Source organism: Chanodichthys erythropterus, chromosome 7 (assembly GCF_024489055.1).
Source record: "Chanodichthys erythropterus isolate Z2021 chromosome 7, ASM2448905v1, whole genome shotgun sequence".
NCBI lineage: Eukaryota > Metazoa > Chordata > Actinopteri > Cypriniformes > Xenocyprididae > Chanodichthys > Chanodichthys erythropterus.
Window position 1 is genome coordinate 36,381,475 of NC_090227.1, and position 18,539 is coordinate 36,400,013.

The window sequence follows — 18,539 nt, forward strand, 5'->3', positions numbered from 1 at the left end:
AAAGCAGACAGGAATGGATTAGCTTAGTTTATTTACTTAGCTAACGGTCATTATTTAAAGTCGTTTCATTTTTAAATAAATATATGCGCAATCAGGGTTATTTTGAATTCATTTTTATTATAGTATTTAATTAAAATATTTGTTTTATTTTATTGCATTTTTTGCATTATTGCAAAAAAAAAAAAGAATATTCTTTTTTTTAAATGAAAAAATAGTCAAATTTTTTTTGCTTAAGTGTCTTTTCCCAATAATTTGTACTGCATAAATGACTAAATTAATTTAATTTTAAATGGAAATAGAAAATAGATTTTTCAAAAAAGAGTTTTGCTTCAGTAATATGTTAAATAAATAACAATATATCCCCTCAGGATCCATAAAAGGTCTATCCATCCCTATTTACCCAGTCCTTCCTTTTTTAATCGATAGTACTTTAATAATTCAGGTCAGATATATACTGAAAATAAGAGGTTAAACGTTTCAAAACACTGCAAATGTCAATAAAGTTTAGCTTTTTGTCTCCTGTTGTAGTAGAAGAAGTAGAGAAGAAGGGTTGTGTGAGGAGATTTACTTCTAGAACAAAAGGACGAGCAACAAAATCAGCAGCAAAGGAAGACAGAAAGTTTGAGGCTGAAGGAAAGGGTCTAGACAAAGCTGTATGTTTGTGTGTCAGGGGTACAGTAGATGGACAAAAAACAAAAAACAAATGTCTGTGTCTTTCTCAGGTCTACAGAGAGGTTCACTAAACATTCCTCACAGGCAGGGGGAGGAAGAGGGTAAGCTCATTAACATAAGAGCAGAGTCCTTAGCCAATCAGCAGCAAGGGAGAGGGAATGTCAGGAGTGAGAAGGAACTGGGAGGGTGTCAGGTTACCCTATGCATTCTTCCCTCCTCCTTTTGCCAGAGAGAGAGGGAGAGAAAGAGCACAGAACGGACGCAGAGAGAGCGAGCGAGTGAGTTCAAGACAGAGAAGTATATGGGACAGTCTCATTCTTGCCCTCTGACATCACGGAATTGGAGTATGTGTTAGGAGCTGCCCGGACTTTCTGCCCGTCGGAGACGCAGAGAGATTTGACAAAGAGCTGGACGGTCCGAGGGAGTTTTCATCGGGGGTCAAATCTCAGGCAGTTAAGTGCTGTCTGGAGTCCCAGAGACTCACACAGCGGGGCTGAAAATGAATTATCTGGTGAGTGTGTTTGCTGTTCTCATTGTTGTGTGAACGCTTTAAGTTGGTTATGCTAAATGCCCTCGGGTAATATATATAGAGTGAATGGGAAAGCGTAGTCTTAGTGGACAGAAGAAAAACAAGAGACACATTTAACTTTTCTTTTCTTTTTTTACTTCAACTTTTAGTCTCATTTAACATTTTATCATTTTTAAGGAGCAACAGCTCAGAACTAGTAGACTATCAGCTTAAAAAGACGCAATAATAATTGCCGTAACACTTCACACAGAGACCATCAGAATATGTCGGCACTATCTGAGGATTTTAAAAATGGCCTTTTCTCGAGGAGCAGTGAGTTTTGAAAGCTTAGGAGAGAGTGTGAGAAAGCAGGCGTAATGGGAGAAAGAAGGGAAGGAAAAGGAGCCCTGCCGCTGTGAGCTTCTCTGCTGACTCAGGAGAAAGCTGAAAGATTAAGGTTTTATGGAAAGGAGCAGGGGAAAGAAGGAGGGAGAGAGAGAAAAAAGAGAGGGAGAGAAGAACAGCGTGAAGTGACGGGCCGAAGCATCCGTTCCTTGCCATTGTTTGAAAGTATTGGCGCTCGTTCAGCTTGTAAGGGTTGGGAATGACACAGTGCTTTGGTATTTGGACGTGAGAGTTGGGCTGTACTGTATTTCCGTCTGTGAGGAATCTGGACGCTGGGATTCACCCCCTGCAGAGGCTGGGATATTCCCCGGCCATAGAAATGGACCTTGAAATGGTTACAGTCAATTATTAGTGCACTGAATATCAGAGTGTGAATTGAAAACAGATGATAACTGGTGTTTTAAGTATTTTTTTTTTTGTAACACTTTAGTTTAGGGTCCAATTCTCACTATTAACTAGTTGCTTATTAGCATGCATATTTCTAGGATATTGGCTGTTTATTAGTACATATAAGGCACATATTAATGTCTTATTCTGCATGACTCAATTCTACATCCCTTATTCCTACCCAATACCTAAATTTAACAATTACCTTACTAACTATTAATTAGCAGTAATTATGAGTTTATTGAGGCAAAAGTTATAGTTTATAGTTAGTTAATAGTGAGAATTGGACCCTAATCTAAAGTGTGACTAGGCAAATTTATCAGTTTTATATTCTTTTGAAACCAGAGTCAGTATATGTCGGTTCCTCCTGAGGTGGTCCGTGATGAAGGTAGGGAGTTACGTACTCTTGTGAGTGGGCTATTGAGATCACTCTTGCGTTGAGGTAACCCGGCTGAATCAGTTGCTAAGTTAAGAATGTTGAGTCATGTTAGGGATCTTTAAATAAAAGAAAGACCCCTTTTTTAAGAAGACAGCTGAGTAACCTGAGTCCATCTCCCCCCTGCACTGCCTCTCTGACTCAACCCTGACTCACCCTCCGGCTCTTGAGTTTGAGAGGGAGGAATTCCCCACCGCTGGCCTGAACCCCCCACCCTCTCCTGTGGGGTCTGACGGATAGGACCTGCTCCTCATTATTCTCATAATGAGGCTTTGACGTGAATGTCAGCATCAGGCTGTATAGAAGAAGCGCTGATCTGAGACCAAATTCAACCCCTTTAGTAACATCACACATACGATGCCTTCGAATTGTGGTCCAAGCGCTACAGGAAAACATTTATAGACATTTAACCAAGGTGGGATCAGAGCAAAACAGGTTGTCAGGTGTGACCTTTAAATCAATAACAAAACGAAGAAGTGCTTTCATTCCTAAGATTTGAGGCATGACGTTTGGCTATTATTCATGTTATATCCTGTGTAACCAACCAAATATTAGCATTGTAGTGTCAGTTAGGTTAGTTAATGGTTTCCAGTTGCACTTTAATTGTATAGCTAGAGTAAAAAGAGAATGGCACCATTTTAGATAAAATGTGATGAATTTCATGTCATAAAATCTCCACAAAGGAAAATCTGATTACTCAGACATTGCTTTTTCATATCTCAGGAGACTCTGCTTCATTTAATTCCTTAGGTGTTTCTCCTAAATGTCTTTTGATACAACTGCTGTCATACAGTATAAAGCTATACAATTGCTTTACCAAGCTTAATAATATGGTAATTCTGAAATCTCTAACTCTTCATTCCAGTTTCCAAATCTGAGCACAGTTTTAATCATTTTTGGGGTCTTTTATAGTCTCAACAAAAGTAATTTGCTCTCCCTTTTGAAAAAGACCAACTTGCTTGCTTGTCTGACATGGTTTAAGCTGGTATTAGCTGGTTTAAGCTGGTCTTCCAGTCTGGCCAAGCTTGTGTTTAGGTGGGAAATATCCTAAAACCAGCCAACAGACCATCCTGACCAGGCTCTGGGACCATCTAAGACCAACGAACCAGCTCAGGATTGTTAAATATGTTTTGAACCAAACAGTTTAAGAGAATTATTTGTGATTTTTCTTTCCTGTTTCTTTCCTGCTAAAGCCCTGACAGTCATCTCATTGAACATGGGCAGCAGATATTGTTTAGCTGCCAGAGTTTAAAGTGAATATGATTCTGTGTTTCTCTCCTGAGCATAGTAACAAAACATGAGAAATAACTTAAAATAGCTAATTTCAAAGACTTGGAACTCTTCAAAGAGACAACAAAGAGACAAGGGTTTCCAATACAATTGTGAGATGATCATTTTTTCAATAGATTTACTCCGTGAGCAATCGTACACATTCCATGCCAGAGCTCCTCTTCCTGTCTTTGTATCTCAGGCCTCCATGAGTTTATGGCCTCGTCACTGTTATTGAACTTGCGGAATGACTGTTTGAGGTCGCAGTGACGCTCAGAGCTGGAAAGGAATCATCGTGTTCCATTGAAGCCTGTCATTTTTGGATTTATTGTTTGGCATAGGCAGGATTCTGGACATGTTTGTGCAGTGATGAAAGTCCTTCGCTCAGGGTGAAGAGGAAAAGTGTTTATAGCACACGCTGCAGTCCTTATGAAAATTCTGTGTCCTTGTTACACTCACGTTTATCTCTTTTTGACTGTCCCAGCTCTGTAAATCATGGCGTAAAGATCAGCACATCAGCATTGTGTTGCCGTGGAAAAACATTGGCAGTAAACCAACACTCAGTCGTAGCCTGTAGCTACAAGAAGCTGTTTTTTGAAAGAGGGTGTTGCAACTTTACCCTGCCAGAAAAGGAGGGGCAGAGAAGAGGTGTCTTTGTTTTTTTCCAGTCTACACGAGTGAATTGGGTGGGGAATGTTAGAGAGTAGTTGTATTTCTGGGATGAGCAGTGTGTTTTTAGGATCTGGATATGATTGTGTGATTTTTGTCCGGCTGTGAATCACAGAGTATGTCTGTAGTAGGCAATGCAGCATTCAACAGTGGTGTCTGCACGTGTGCCTGAGTGTTGACTGTACTGAGGACATGAAATGAAAAAGGTGAAGTGTGACTATGTGTTTTGAGGTGGGCTGTGGAATGTTTCAGGAATGAAAGGACGGGTCTAGTCTTGCATTGAGAATGTACAAACACTTTGACAGAGCTATCTATATATATCTATCTATATATCTATATATATCTATATATATATATATAATTATTTTTATTTATTTTTTTTCATTGTTCATTGTTCATATATATTTAGATATATTTCAAATGTTTGTGGTCAATAAAAATGTTTTTTTGTTTTTTTTGGGGAAGAAAATTAATACTTTTATACAACAACATTACATTAAATTGATCAAAAGTCACAGTAAAGTCATAAGATTATTTTTAAAACTACAAAACAAGCGATTACATTACAAAAACTTTATATTTAAAAGCTTTTATTTAAAAGCTTTATATTTAAAAACTTTATATTTAAAAGCTTTTATATTTAAAAAATGCTGTTCTTTTGAATGTTTTATTAATTATAGAATCCTGAAAGAAAAGTATCTTGGTTTCCACAAAAATATTAAGCAGCACAACTGTTTTCAACATTCGTAATAATAAAAAATGTTTCTTGAGCAGCAAATCATCACATTAGATTGATATCTTAAGGATCATGTCACACTGAAGACTGGAGTAATGATGCAGAAATCCATCACAGGAATAAATGAGATTTACAAATATATAATTTTATATTTTAAATTCTCATCATATTTCACAATATTACTTTTTACTGTATTTTACAAACAAAACATATCAAAAAATAAAAAATCTTGCTGACCACAAACTGAACTGTGTGTGTGTATATGAAATTATTGTATAATTTTATTGTTATAATACATATTATTAAATTGTATTTTTAATGTTTATATATTTTTGTGTTTATGACATTTCTCAAATAAACCATATAGTACTGGTTATATACACAGACACACACAAATAATCAAGTGTTCCAAACATGCTTAATTTATCAATTATTTTACGTCTGAGGACATTTAAGACATGCAAATCCATATTTCTCCAAATTTATGTAGTAAACTGTGACTGTATCATCTGTTATTGTCTGTTTTTTGCTTAGGTTTGTACACACAGGATTAATTATATGCCTCCCAGCCTTTGCTCTTTTCCTCTGCAGGCCTGTTGTTAATGCTCAAGTCTGGTCTTGTCTGTTGTAAACTCACCTATATAGTGAAAATAGAGCAGGCCACTGGCCCACTGTTTGTCTCTGTCATCAACCTTCTGTTATTGTCTTCCTTTTTGTGGTGATTTTCAGGTCCCTTCCTGCAAATAGAGCAGGATTGTGTCCGACTTGCCTTGTGTTCTTCCAGCTTGCTTTAATCTTTTGAAGAGACCTTCATCCAGTTCATATACATCTAAGATATCTGTTTAAGAGATAAGGACACTGTTTATTATGGTCTTAAAGGGATAGTTCATCACCAGTTTCTGTGGACAGAATTTGTACTATTTTTAGAACAGCATATAAGTTAATAAATGATGACAAAATCATTATTAGTTGGTCTTTTTCTTTGTGAGCCTCTTTCCATGTGTATGTCTATGTGTCATACATGACTGGCACAGCTGATACGTCTGAGTCACATCTCTGATGACTATCGCTACTGTCTAAAACTGCGTCTGCTCCTTGTGTATGTATATGTCTGAAAATGTGTCTACAACAGCTTACCATTCTAAACTTCACCCGCCTTATAATTACTCCTGCCAAACTGCTACTTATGCAACAAGTAAGCCCCTCAAAATAACAACCTGACCGCAGAATAACACCCAAGACTGAGACGCTATATGGATGGGAAAATTTAGAAACCTCGTACTGAGTTGTGTATCCTATATTCTGGCTACTCATTTCAGATAAAATGTCTAGCTTTTGTTCTTGTTTGGTCAGGCTCAGGTGTCTTATGTGAACGACAAAACAGAGATGGCCTTGTTGTGTCTGCAGCACCCATCTGTTTTTAAACCAATAAAAACTTTTGATGAGGTAGGGAACATTTTCTCCCAGAGCTCAGGAGGTGGATGTGTGATGAGAATAGACCCGAGACAGATGAGACTTTATCATCAATTTGGTGTGAACGAAAACCAGGCCATGAGGGGCAAAAGTACAGCCTGTTCAATATGTCAGACTGTACCTGAATGTCGATCATTCACTCAAGTGAACCCTGGGTAGATTTTTAGTTCAGTTGAAAAATCAACGCTCAGGTGCACAGCAACTTAAAAAGTAAGTTACCTGGTTGCCTTAAAATTTTGATTAAAATTGAGTTAATACAATAAAGGCGATTGGTTTAATCAACAGAAACCCAAAATATTATGTTATCTGAACCACATTAATTATTTAATTTTAAATTGAATTTTAACTTAAACTTATTCAAGTTAGTAGCCCAGGCAACATTTCTTTTTATTTTATTTTATTTTATTTTATTTTATTTCATTTCATTTCATTTCATTTCATTTCATTTCATTTCATTTCATTTCATTTCATTTCATTTCATTTCATTTCATTTCACCAAAAATTATTTGTATTATTTTTAGTTAACAATAACACACTGTGACAAAAGTTATGGATATACTGTGCATTTCCTAGTTTACACCAACACATGTTCATGAGATGATCTATAGCTGTGTTGTGTCTTTGAGGAGTGTCATAGAGGTGTTCGTATACTGTGTACTCCGTGTCCTGAAGCTAATGAGCTCACACACACTCACAATAACAAACAAAAAAACACTATCTGCCCCCACCTTGCTAACTTTACTAGTGTTTGTCCCATGGGGTCATGCAGAGGCACCAGACAAAAGCTGTTCGACCCCACCCCCCCACAACAATACAAACACACACACTCATTGACCTGTCTGTACAGAGCGCGCTTCAGCAGCTGCCACATTACCTCCTGTTCAGTGGCTCTGTCTGAATGAAGCACTCGGCCCCTTCCTTCCTTCCCTCTCTCACAGGTCCACTTCCCTCTTTCCTCTCCCCTCCATCCTGTGGAATTCTCTTTCATTCTAAACATTTCTTCCTCTTCTCACTCAGTCACTATTATCCCCATTATTAAAGGGATAGTTCACCTAAAAATTTAAGTTCTGCTTTAAACAGGATGCAAAAGCACCATAAAACTCCATTTGTATGATACTTTTATGGTGCTTTTTAGTAATTTCACAACCCCAGTCCTCATTAATTTTCATTACATTGAAAAGAGTGACCAGGTTATTCTTCAAAAATTAACTTTTGAAAGTCAAACAGGCGAGTAAATGATCATTTTTGAGCGAACAATCCTTTTAACACGTGGCCTGCACAACGCTCTCGCACTCATGACCCTTTTAAATGCAAATAGATGAACGTTTCATGCTTTGGATGGCGAGCTTCCTTTTCTTCTCCATTCTCTTCCTCCATCTCTTTCATCCATTCTCTCAGTCTTTCTCCAGAGATAATAAAGTTTAGCATCAGTCTCTGTCTGCTCTAGCCACAGGGAAAGTGTTTGACCTGGACATTTCCATGGTGATGATCGCCAATGAGAAATGAAGCGAAACTCGTCATCCACTTATCTTATACAAGCCTCTTTAGTACTTTTCCTGAAACAGTGCTTAAATAACAATGTTGGCAAGCAACTAGCCGACAGTAGCGTGACAATAACTCAGCTGTTGTCAAAAGAATGAAGCCTTTTCCAGTGAAAATAAAAGCTTTTTCCAAAAAAGTTGCATTGTAGTGTTTTGAAATGTTATGTCTTTAATGTTAAATTGTACATTGTTACATTGTACATACAGATTTATATGTCTTTTATGTCTTTTTCGTGGGTAGCACTGGGTAGTCTAATCATTTTAGTGAATCAGTTTGTTCATAAATGATTCAATGATTCGTTTGAGTACTGTGAGCCATTGCATTTCTGTCAATAGATCCTCCTGCTGCTGCTACTACTACTACTACTTTGTGCATTTTCAACGTAGTGACAATGCAAGCTGCCTCTAAAAACACCAACAAAGAAGAAGAACAACAACATAGTGATGAAGCACGCTCTGTAGAGCAGTTTGTCCGTTTAAGGATGCTGTAGAAACATGCTGGTGCAAAATGGCGAGTTAACATGTAAGGGGACCCGTGGTGTATGTAGATAGAAATGGCTCATTCTAAGGTAATAAAAACTTAATGGTTCATTATGTAAGGTCTTTATACACCTCTGAAAACATAGTTGTGGATATTATATTGCTGTCAATAGATCCTCCTAAAATTTACACAGTGCACCTTTAAGAAGCCATCACTCCTTAAAGGGTTAGTTCACCCAAAAAATGAAAATTCTGTCATTTATTACTTACCCTCATGCCGTTCCACACCTGTAAGACCTTCGTTAATCTTCGGAACACAAATTAAGATATTTTAGTTGAAATCCGATGGCTCCGTGAGGCCTTCCTCTCTCTCGAGATCCATAAAGGTACTAAAAACATATTTAAATCGGTTCATGTGAGTACAGTGTACAGAGTACAGTTCTAAGTACAGTATTAATATTATAAAGTGACGAGAAAATTTTTGGTGCGCCTAAAAAACGAAATAACGACTTATATAGTGATGGCCGATTTCAAAACACTGCTTCAGGAAGATTCGGAGCACAAATGAATCAGTGTATCGAATCATGATTCAGATCGCGTGTCAAACTGCCAACAGCTGAAATCGCGTGACTTTGGCGCTCCAAACAGCAGATTCGATACACTGATTCGTTTGTGCTCCGATGCTTCATGAAGCAGTGTTTTGAAATCGGCCATCACTAAATAAGTAGTTATTTTGTTTGTTTTTTGGCGCTCCAAAAATATTCTCGTTGCTTTATAATATTAATATTGAACCACTGTACTCACATGAACCGATTTAAATATGTTTTTAGTACCTTTATGGATCCTGAGAGAGGAAATGTCATTGCTCCATATGCAGGCCTCACGGAGCTATCGGATTTCAACTAAAATATCTTAATTTGTGTTTCGAAGATTAACAAAGGTTTATGGGTGTGGAACGGCATGAGGGTAAGTAATAAATGACAGAATTTTCATTTTTGGGTGAACTAACCCTTTAAGTTACTACAGTGCTAATTGCTAATACAAAGACAAAAATAGACAACATACTGTGTGGAGTTCGATTCAGGAATCATTGACTCTTATGAGTAGGTTCTTTGAATGAATCAGTCAGAAAGACTCATAAAGTCAGGGCTCTTTTGTCGCCGAAACAGAATTTAGTAAGAAATGTCATTTTTGCTCACAACTTTTTAGAAGTTTAGTTTGAGTTATAGCTTAACTGCTTTTAGTGATGAATAGCTCCAAGTATTTTCAAACCAGCTTCCAATTACTGCTTGATAAATGCAGATGTACACTAGAAAACACCCTTGAGGAACCAACTAATCTTCTGTTGTTGTTTAATGCACAGTGCTTTACCGTTTTACTTTATAATTGATGGAGATGGAAGGTATGATTTATCTTAGGCTGTGAAGATGCTAATAGAGCCATTGATCAATAGTCAAATATCACCATCTCTGTTATTTTCCTTCATTTATCCTCCTGCTGTTGCCTAGATGTTCATGTGCTTGTGTTCTCCTGTGTGAATTTTCAACAAATGAGAAAACATACAGTCACTAAGTTATCGATTCGCCCTTACATATAAACCCCTGTGAATCGCTCCCTAAACGTCCAGTGTCCTGATCAACAGAGAGAGAGAGAGAGAGAGAGAGAGAGAGAGAGAGAGAGAGAGAGAATTGTGGAGAAGTGGGATAGGGACAGAAAGAGACAGACAGAGAGGCTTGGCATACTTTCCATAATGGAGGCAAAGTTCAACAGCTCATGATGTCATCAGTCCTCCAGAGTCTTTTTGCTTGGCAGGAAAATATTCTCGTGAAAAAAGAGAGGCGAATAGCGAGGCAGAAAGCATACAGCAGTCTTTTTCTACTGCAATTTGCTTCTGCTTTTGAAAGGCAGAGCAGGCAAGTGAGATAAGACGGGAGAAGAAAGACAGAGACATCAGAAAATTCTTTTCTGAAGGTTTTTATCCAGTTGCTGCAACAACAGCGTCAATCACCTAATTAATTTATTCGTTATTGTCAGCCCAATCAGGAACGACGTAACTCTATCCCATTTGTGAAGGAGGAACTGCATCAAGTTTCAGCATTTTTGTCAGTACATATTCATTTTATTTTATTTTTATCTGTGTGGTAATCACTATTTTTGGATAATTCAGTTGAATTGCATATTTCACAAATAAATATTTTTTTTATTTTCTTTATGTTTGAACCTTCATGGATGCAAGCCAAATGACGTGATTATTCATAACTAATCAATATACTTGTGACTAAATGTGTTTTAATATTAATGTGGTAAATTGTGACCCGGGTAAACATCTAAACTTTGTGCCTAGCAACACCCTGCATTGTTCTTTCCTGTGTTGACATATTTCCTATTGAAACAGGAAGTTTGGACATTTTTTAGGCTTTAGTTAGATTGTAGCTGGTATTATGAGGATTGTCATACTTGTTTTAGAGTCTATATGACTGTACGAAAATCTGCGGAGTGCAGCATCAGCCATCCATAACTTATATGTTATTAATATACTGCAAAATATCTTTGCTGTTTTATTAGAAGAGAAAAACATTTTAAATGAATCTGCTAGAAGTACATTTTGTCAACATTTTAAAGTTGTATTTATGCATTACTCCATATTTATCTCATTTAAATAATCTAAAGTTGTACTGATATCTACATACTCTATAGCAAAATTGACTCCATCCTACTGTTGCCCATACTGCGCTCAGCCCTACTCAGAATGTCTCATTCCTATGCAAAGACTCCCAAAGAATGGCTTAAACTGCCTGTATGGAGAAAAAAAATGCCCATGGAGTTGAGCTCTCTCAGCTGGTCTGAGTGCTTCTCATTATTTTGCCATTGTGAGTGTGTGAATGGATAGAGGAGGCTGTGGAGGTATGCACGCACGCATTTGTGCATGTACATTTACGCATTCCTCCGTGTACGTGTGCATCAGTGCTCTGTGTGTGTATGCGTGTGCCTGCACTACATGGCGACATCTCAACCAGCTGCTCGCAGGCAGTAAAGCCTCTCGGGCGCTATTGTGTCCGGCCTCGGTGTCCTCCGGCTTTAAGGGAGACACTACAGGGACTGTCCCTCACCCGGGCAGCACAGGCAGGGCATTCATCTGTCAGATATGCCCTCCGTGAGCCTCTCCTCTCTCTCCTCCAGCTCCGAGCACAGAGACACCATTCATCAGAGCGCTGCCACTCTCCACACAGACCTTTAAAACACACAGGGAGGGATTCACGCAGAATGAATTGTGCCCGCTGATAGCGGTGTATTTTTTGCTGTCTGCGCTGTTTTGGCACAGACAGACGCAAACAAGAGCAAAAATTTTGCACTAAACGCAATTTGTATGCCACAATTCTTGATATTGTGGGCACTGAGGTGTTTCTGTGTGTGTGCATAATTAGCTTTATTCGACAGGGATTCGAAAGGAAGACATAGCTGCAGGCTTTGGCTGCATCCCATTTCACTTCACCTACTATCCTAGATATTATGTTAAAAACAGAAGGTCAAAAGTGCTTAAATAATGTACTATTTCCACAGAGTTTTCGAAATACATGATTGTTGCAATGGCATACTCCCTGACTACATTCTCAAGAATTCACTTTTACATCAACTGTGAAGTCATGAAAGTTTGTTCATGTTTTATTTATTTATTTATTCTTTAAAGATGTCTCTTGTGCTCACCAAGAGCATTTATTTGATCAAAAATACTGTAAAATATACACTAAATTATTCCTTTAATGGCGAAGCTGAATTTTCAGCATCATTACTCCAGTCTTCAGTGTCACATGATCTATCAGAAATCATTCTAATATACTGATTTGGGGCTCTTTTTTATTATTATAATTGTTGAGAACAGTTGCTCTGCTTAATGTGTCTGTGGAAATTGTGATATGTTTTTTTCCTGAATTCTTTGTGAAAACTTTTGTAACATTTAAAGGTACCCTAGAATTAAAAATTGAATTTACCTTGGCATAGTTAAATAACAAGAGTTCAGTACATGGAAATGACATACAGTGTCATATTCTATTTTCATTTTTAAACACTTGCAGTCTGTATAATTCATAAACAACTTCATTCTTTATAAATCTCTCCAACAGTGTGTAATGTTAGCTTTAGCCACGGAGCACTATCAAACTCATTCAGAATCAAATGTAAACATCCAAATAAATACTATACTCACATGACCCGAAGCATGCATGCAGCATGCATGACGAATATCTTGTAAAGATCCATTTGAGGGTTATATTAGCTGTGTGAACTTTGTAAATGCACTGTATTATAGAGTCGCGAGCTCAATGGGCAGGGAGCATGAGATTTAAAGGGCCAGCAGCCCTGAATCGCTGCATAGTTAATGATGCCCCAAAATAGGCAGTTAAAAAAATTAATTAAAAAAAATCTATGGGGTATTTTGAGCTGAAACTTCACAGACACATTCATGGGAAACCTTAGACTTTTGTTACATCTTGTAAAAAAACGTTCGATGGCACCTTTAAATGTCCTAAATGTCACTTTTGAACAATTTAATGCAGCCTTATTAATTAATTAGTATTGTTAAAAAAAAGTACTGACCCAATAGTTCATGTACTTTTGGTATGCAACAGAAGTATGCAAACTGAGAATCAGGCTGTGTGAATTGTGTAGTAAGGAAAGGAGAGAAGCAAAGACAGATGCTGTCCTCCTTGTAAATTCCCACTCATGAGTCAGAAAGTCGTAATTATGATGTGAAGTGATTTTTGCCTAAAAAAACATTCAGCATTTTCTTTCTCTCTTTAACACTTCTATGACAAAGAGAGGAAGCTTTTAAACACTAGTACAAGAAGATGAAGACCACAAATTGTGTACTAGACCAAAAATACGATACTTCATATGCATTTTATCTTTTTCATGCCACCAAAATTCAGAGAATTTTGCTAAACAATAGTGCTGTCAAAAGTTACAGTACTGAAATATTAAAGTCGAACGTTTTTTTACAAGATGTAATATAAGTCCTAGGTGTCCCCTGAATGTGTCTGTGAAGTTTCAGCTCAAAATACCCCATAGATTTTTTTTTTATTCATTTTTTTAACTGCCTATTTTGGGGTATAATTAGAAATGCACTGATTCATGTTGCGGCCCCTTTAAATGCTCACGCTCCCCGCCCATGGAGCTCGCGCTTGCCTTAAACAGTGCATAAACAAAGTTCACACAGCTAATATAACCCTCAAAATGGATCTTTACAAAGTGTTCGTCATGCAACATGTCTAATCGCTTAAGTATGGTATTTATTTGGATGTTTATATTTGATTCTGAATGAGTTTGATAGTATGCTCCATGGCTAAAGCTAACATTACACACTGTTGGAGAGATTTATAAAGAATGAAGTTGTGTTTATGCATTATATAGACTGCAAGTGTTTAATAATGAAAATAATGACAGTCTTGTCTCCGTGAATACAGTAATAAACGATGGTAACTTTTAACCACATTTAACAGTACATTAGCAACATACTAACGAAACATTTAGAAAGACAGTTCACAAATATCACTAAAAATATCATGTAATCATGGATCATGTCAGTTATTATTGCTCCATCTGCCATTTTTCACTATTGTTCTTGCTTGCTTACCTAGTCTGATGATTCAGCTGTGCACATCCAGACGTCCTGCCCTTGAAAGCACACGGTAGCATTTGAAAGCACACAGAAGTGTTTGAATTTGAATGCGTTTTAAAAGCGGGAGCGTTTGAATGCAAGCATCTATCAGCGGACTCCTGCTTTCAAATGCTGCTGTGTGTATCTGTGTAAGCGCTCAGTGAAGAGCGTCAAAGATGTCTATTTACAACATGTTTTTGAAGCGTTGATCATTGTAGCCAATCACATACATATCCAGTCAGAGGTGTTTACGTCATATCTTTAAAATATCAGTACCGACTTGGTGTCGTGGTCGGTACTTTAGACAACACTACTATACAGTATACATTTTTGTCACACAAACCTGTCACCTTGTAAACAAGCTAATTGAGTTGAATTTTCAAACCAGATTTATTGATATTGTATTGCTAACAGTACACAAAATTAATACAAACTGCAAGGTCAACATGACAATCACTGCGTAACAAATACCAAATTGCTTCCACCATGATCCGTGAATTAATGCCTCCAGTCCGGAGTGAGTTTCCCACTGGTAATCACAACTTTGTGATGGCGTTCATGCAGAGCTCATCTCGTAAATACGATCATTCCTACATGACTCAAAGGCAGCATGTGTCCTGACAGGGGAGGTCTGTTAGTAATCAAACACCTGCTGGCTATCTGCTGCGCTGCATCAATCACCTGTTAGCTTGAGTTCAAAACTCTCGCAAACCATGTGAACTCACGGTAGGAGAGCTGTAGACGATGGTATGTGTGGGACATGGAGCACTCTTTGTTGGAAATTAGCCATTCCTTCCTGTTTTACTGCACAATGCCCCTCTGCTGAATTGCTCAATAAGAAAGGGGAGGGTTACAGCAGAATAGTGGAGTGTCTTGATTGAAGCTATACTCCTCTTTCTTTTTTCCATTTAACAGTTCTAGAAGGTTTCTACAGTAACAAAAAACGATCACAATCAGCCAATCAAGTGCTGTGAATTTGTTGAGAGGACAGTGATAGAGTGCTATTGGTTGACTGTTTCTTCATTAAGATGGCACTGAGATGGGTGAGACACGTGTCTGTTGGCACTGTGCCAGGCTTTAGTGGGTTTGTGCCAGAGAAAGGGGGGTCGGGCCGTACTGGTCCAGGAGGACGAACTGCAAATATTTGTTTAACTGTCAAAGACCAGCCGCACTTGTGGGTGGCTTTGTAAACGAGTGGACAGATGGAGTCCATGTTGTGTAAATGTGCTGGGAAGGGGTTTGAAACAAGTAGACAAAATGTAAAAAGCAACGTAGCATTATACTATAGTCACAAGCCTTGTTTACACCTGATCACAAGTGGTGACTACAAACTTATTCATCACTTATTATGTTGGTGTTTTCCTGCATGTTAAAGAATTAGTTCTTTTCAGAATTAAAATCTCCTGATAATTTACTCACCCCCATGTCATCCAAGATGTTTATGTCTTTCTTTCTTCAGTCGAAAAGAAATTAAGGTTTTTGAGGAAAACATTCCAGGATTTTTCTCCATAAAGTGGACTTCAACAGTTACCAGTGGGTTGAAGGTCCAAATTACAGTTTCAATGCAGCTTCAAAGGACTCTACATGATCCCAGCTGAGGAATAAGGGTCTTATCTAGCAAAACAATAGGTCATTTTCTAAAAAAATTAATATACTTTTTAATACTTTTTAATGCTCATCTTGCACTGCTCTGCGATGTGCCATGCATTACATAATCACGCTGGGATCTTGTAGAGCCTTTTGAAGCTGCACTGAAACTGTAATTTGGACCTTCAGCTAGAGTTGTCAAAAGTACCAACTTCGGTACCTATCGGTACTGAAATTTAAAAAATGTGACGCTTTGAGCGCTGTTGAGCGGATTCGTAAACACCTCTGATTGGCCATTGTGTTGACGCGCCCTTCGGATATGCCTGTGATTGGCTACAATGATCAACGCACGGGAGCATTTGAAAGCACACGGAAGTGTTTGAATTTGAAAGCGTTTTGAAAGTGGGAGCGTGAGTGATTGAAAGCAGGTGTCTAACAGTGGACCGATCCGCGATAGACGCCTGCTTTCAAACGCTCCCATGTGTATCCGTGTAAGCGCTTAGTGAAGAGATTTATTGATGACTATTTACAACTTTTTTACAGCGTTGATCATTGAAGCCAATCACAGACATATCTGATGAGCCGTGAAAACAACGGCCAATCAGAGATGCTTACGAATCCACTCAACAGCGCTCAAAGCATCACATTTTTTAAATTTCAGTGCCGACTAGGTACCGAAGTTGGTACTTTTGAAAAACTCTACTTCAACCCATTGGTAACTGTTGAAGTCCATTATATAGAGAAAAATCCTGGAATGTTTTCCTCAAAAACCTTAATTTCTTTTCGACTGAAGAAAGAAAGACATAAACATCTTGAATGACATGGGGGTGAGTAAATTATCAGGAAATTTTAATTCTGAAGTGAACTAATCCTTTAAAATTAATCAGCGTGTATTTAGTGCTGTCCGCTTGTTATCATATTGCCAAGAACGGATCCAGGTGAAATACATTGAGAATATAAACTCAACCTCTTTCTCTTTCCTCTTTTGCAGAATGTGTTGGCAAAGGCCCTGTACGACAATGTGGCAGAGTCTCCGGATGAGTTGTCCTTTCGGAAGGGTGACATCATGACCGTCCTGGAGCGGGACACGCAAGGGCTGGACGGCTGGTGGCTGTGTTCGCTGCATGGCCGTCAAGGCATTGTTCCTGGCAACCGGCTGAAGATTCTTGTGGGCATGTATGATAAACAGCAACAGCTGCAGTTACAGCAGTCGTCGAACCAGCCCAGCCCGACCCAGAGCCAACTCAACCTGCCTCAGAGTGCCTACAACAAGCTTCCCCCCTCGTCCCAGTACACGGCCATGCACCCCGCCTTCGCCTCCTCCAGCTCCGCCAACTCTACCAACCCAGACGGAGTCTACATGCTCCCCCCCAGCCACGGCCTGTCCACCCCCTCCAGCGTCTACCAGGTGCCCACCGGCCCCCAACCTCCACAGCCCCAACCCAAAGCCCCCGCTGTGGCACAGAAACAAAGCCAGGCACAGTACCCTCCCACCCCGCAGGATGTCTACCAGGTGCCCCCCTCCATTAACGTTCCAGGCCAGGACATCTACCAGGTGCCACCCTCTGCAGGAGGGCCATGTCCCGGGCAGGACGTGTACCAGGTGCCACCCTCTATGAACCAGACACAGGACATTTATCAGATTCCGCCATCAATAGAGAGGAGCTGGGACTCTCCCAAGCCCATGGGAAAGGTAGGAAAAGATCGTTGTGTATACACATATATGTAACACATTTACAGACATTTACTTTCAAAACAAACAGCAAACCCTGAAAGAAAAAATGTATTTTATTTTATTAAATCAAAATTGATCCTATTTACTTTTTTTTAAACATATGTCCTATTATGTATGATTCATTGGTGCGTATTGTTAAAAACATAATATAATACTTAACTTTCTCTACTACTGTTTCACTCTAAAATACATCATATTTGGTAAGTAAAATAGGAACAGCATTTAATGTTGACCATGTTGATACACAAGGACGTGTGATGAGAAACAGCCTGAAAAAGATACAGAAAGTCAAGAGAAATATAGTCAGAGGGGTTTGTGAGGGAGGAGAGTGTTGAAGACAGTCATAAATAATGCAGAGTTTGATAACGCCGGGGACGGTGGGCAGTACAGAGTGAATAAGCACTTTCTTTCGAGTGGTAACTACAGGTTGAAGCTGTGGGCAGTGATGGTCCCTTGAGAGAGTGTTGCAGGCCACTCTTAGGGCACTGAGCCATATGCCACGGCTGCCGCAGATGCGGGGGAAATGAAGTGTAAAGATGGAAGGTTGGTGAGGAGAGGTTCAGCTGCAGACATGCTCACTGTTAGCAACCTGTCAAATCTGATCTACAGCCATAAAGATAAAGAGAAATGACCCTTTGACACTGGTTCTGGTCACTGTGACATGGTTACGTAAATATTTAAAACTATAGCATGCTAATGAGATGCTATGCTGTTAGATCATAACTTACTTCCTGATTATATAAAAATTAATGTGTTCAGGCAGTGAGAGTAACAATCTTATTGTGTGGAAAATTTCCATTGCAATAAGTACCTTGATACTGGAAAGGTTTCGAGTTATACAGGAGGGTACCCACAGTTCTGGAAAATCATAGAAATTTTAATGTATAATTTACAGGCCTGGAAATGTCTTGGAAATTAATGAATTATATTATTATATTGTCCAGGGTTTCCCAAAATGGGGTTTGTGAGGGAACTGCACAGGGTTTGT

At 38.6% G+C, this 18,539-nt stretch overlaps 1 protein-coding gene across 6 annotated transcripts in view; it reads left to right on the forward strand.

The window, feature by feature from the left end:
• The window catches only part of bcar1 (BCAR1 scaffold protein, Cas family member), a 103,713-nt gene that overhangs the window by 47,479 nt on the left and 37,695 nt on the right, over positions 1-18,539 (forward strand). For 5 of the 6 annotated variants that reach the window (XM_067390413.1, XM_067390417.1, XM_067390412.1 and 2 more), the window contains one exon: positions 16,808-17,509. In XM_067390413.1, the coding sequence (XP_067246514.1) occupies positions 16,808-17,509 (702 nt within the window). Of the gene's footprint in view, positions 1-900; positions 1,184-16,807; positions 17,510-18,539 lie in introns of those variants that run through there. The other variant, XM_067390415.1, reaches the window with a different exon arrangement.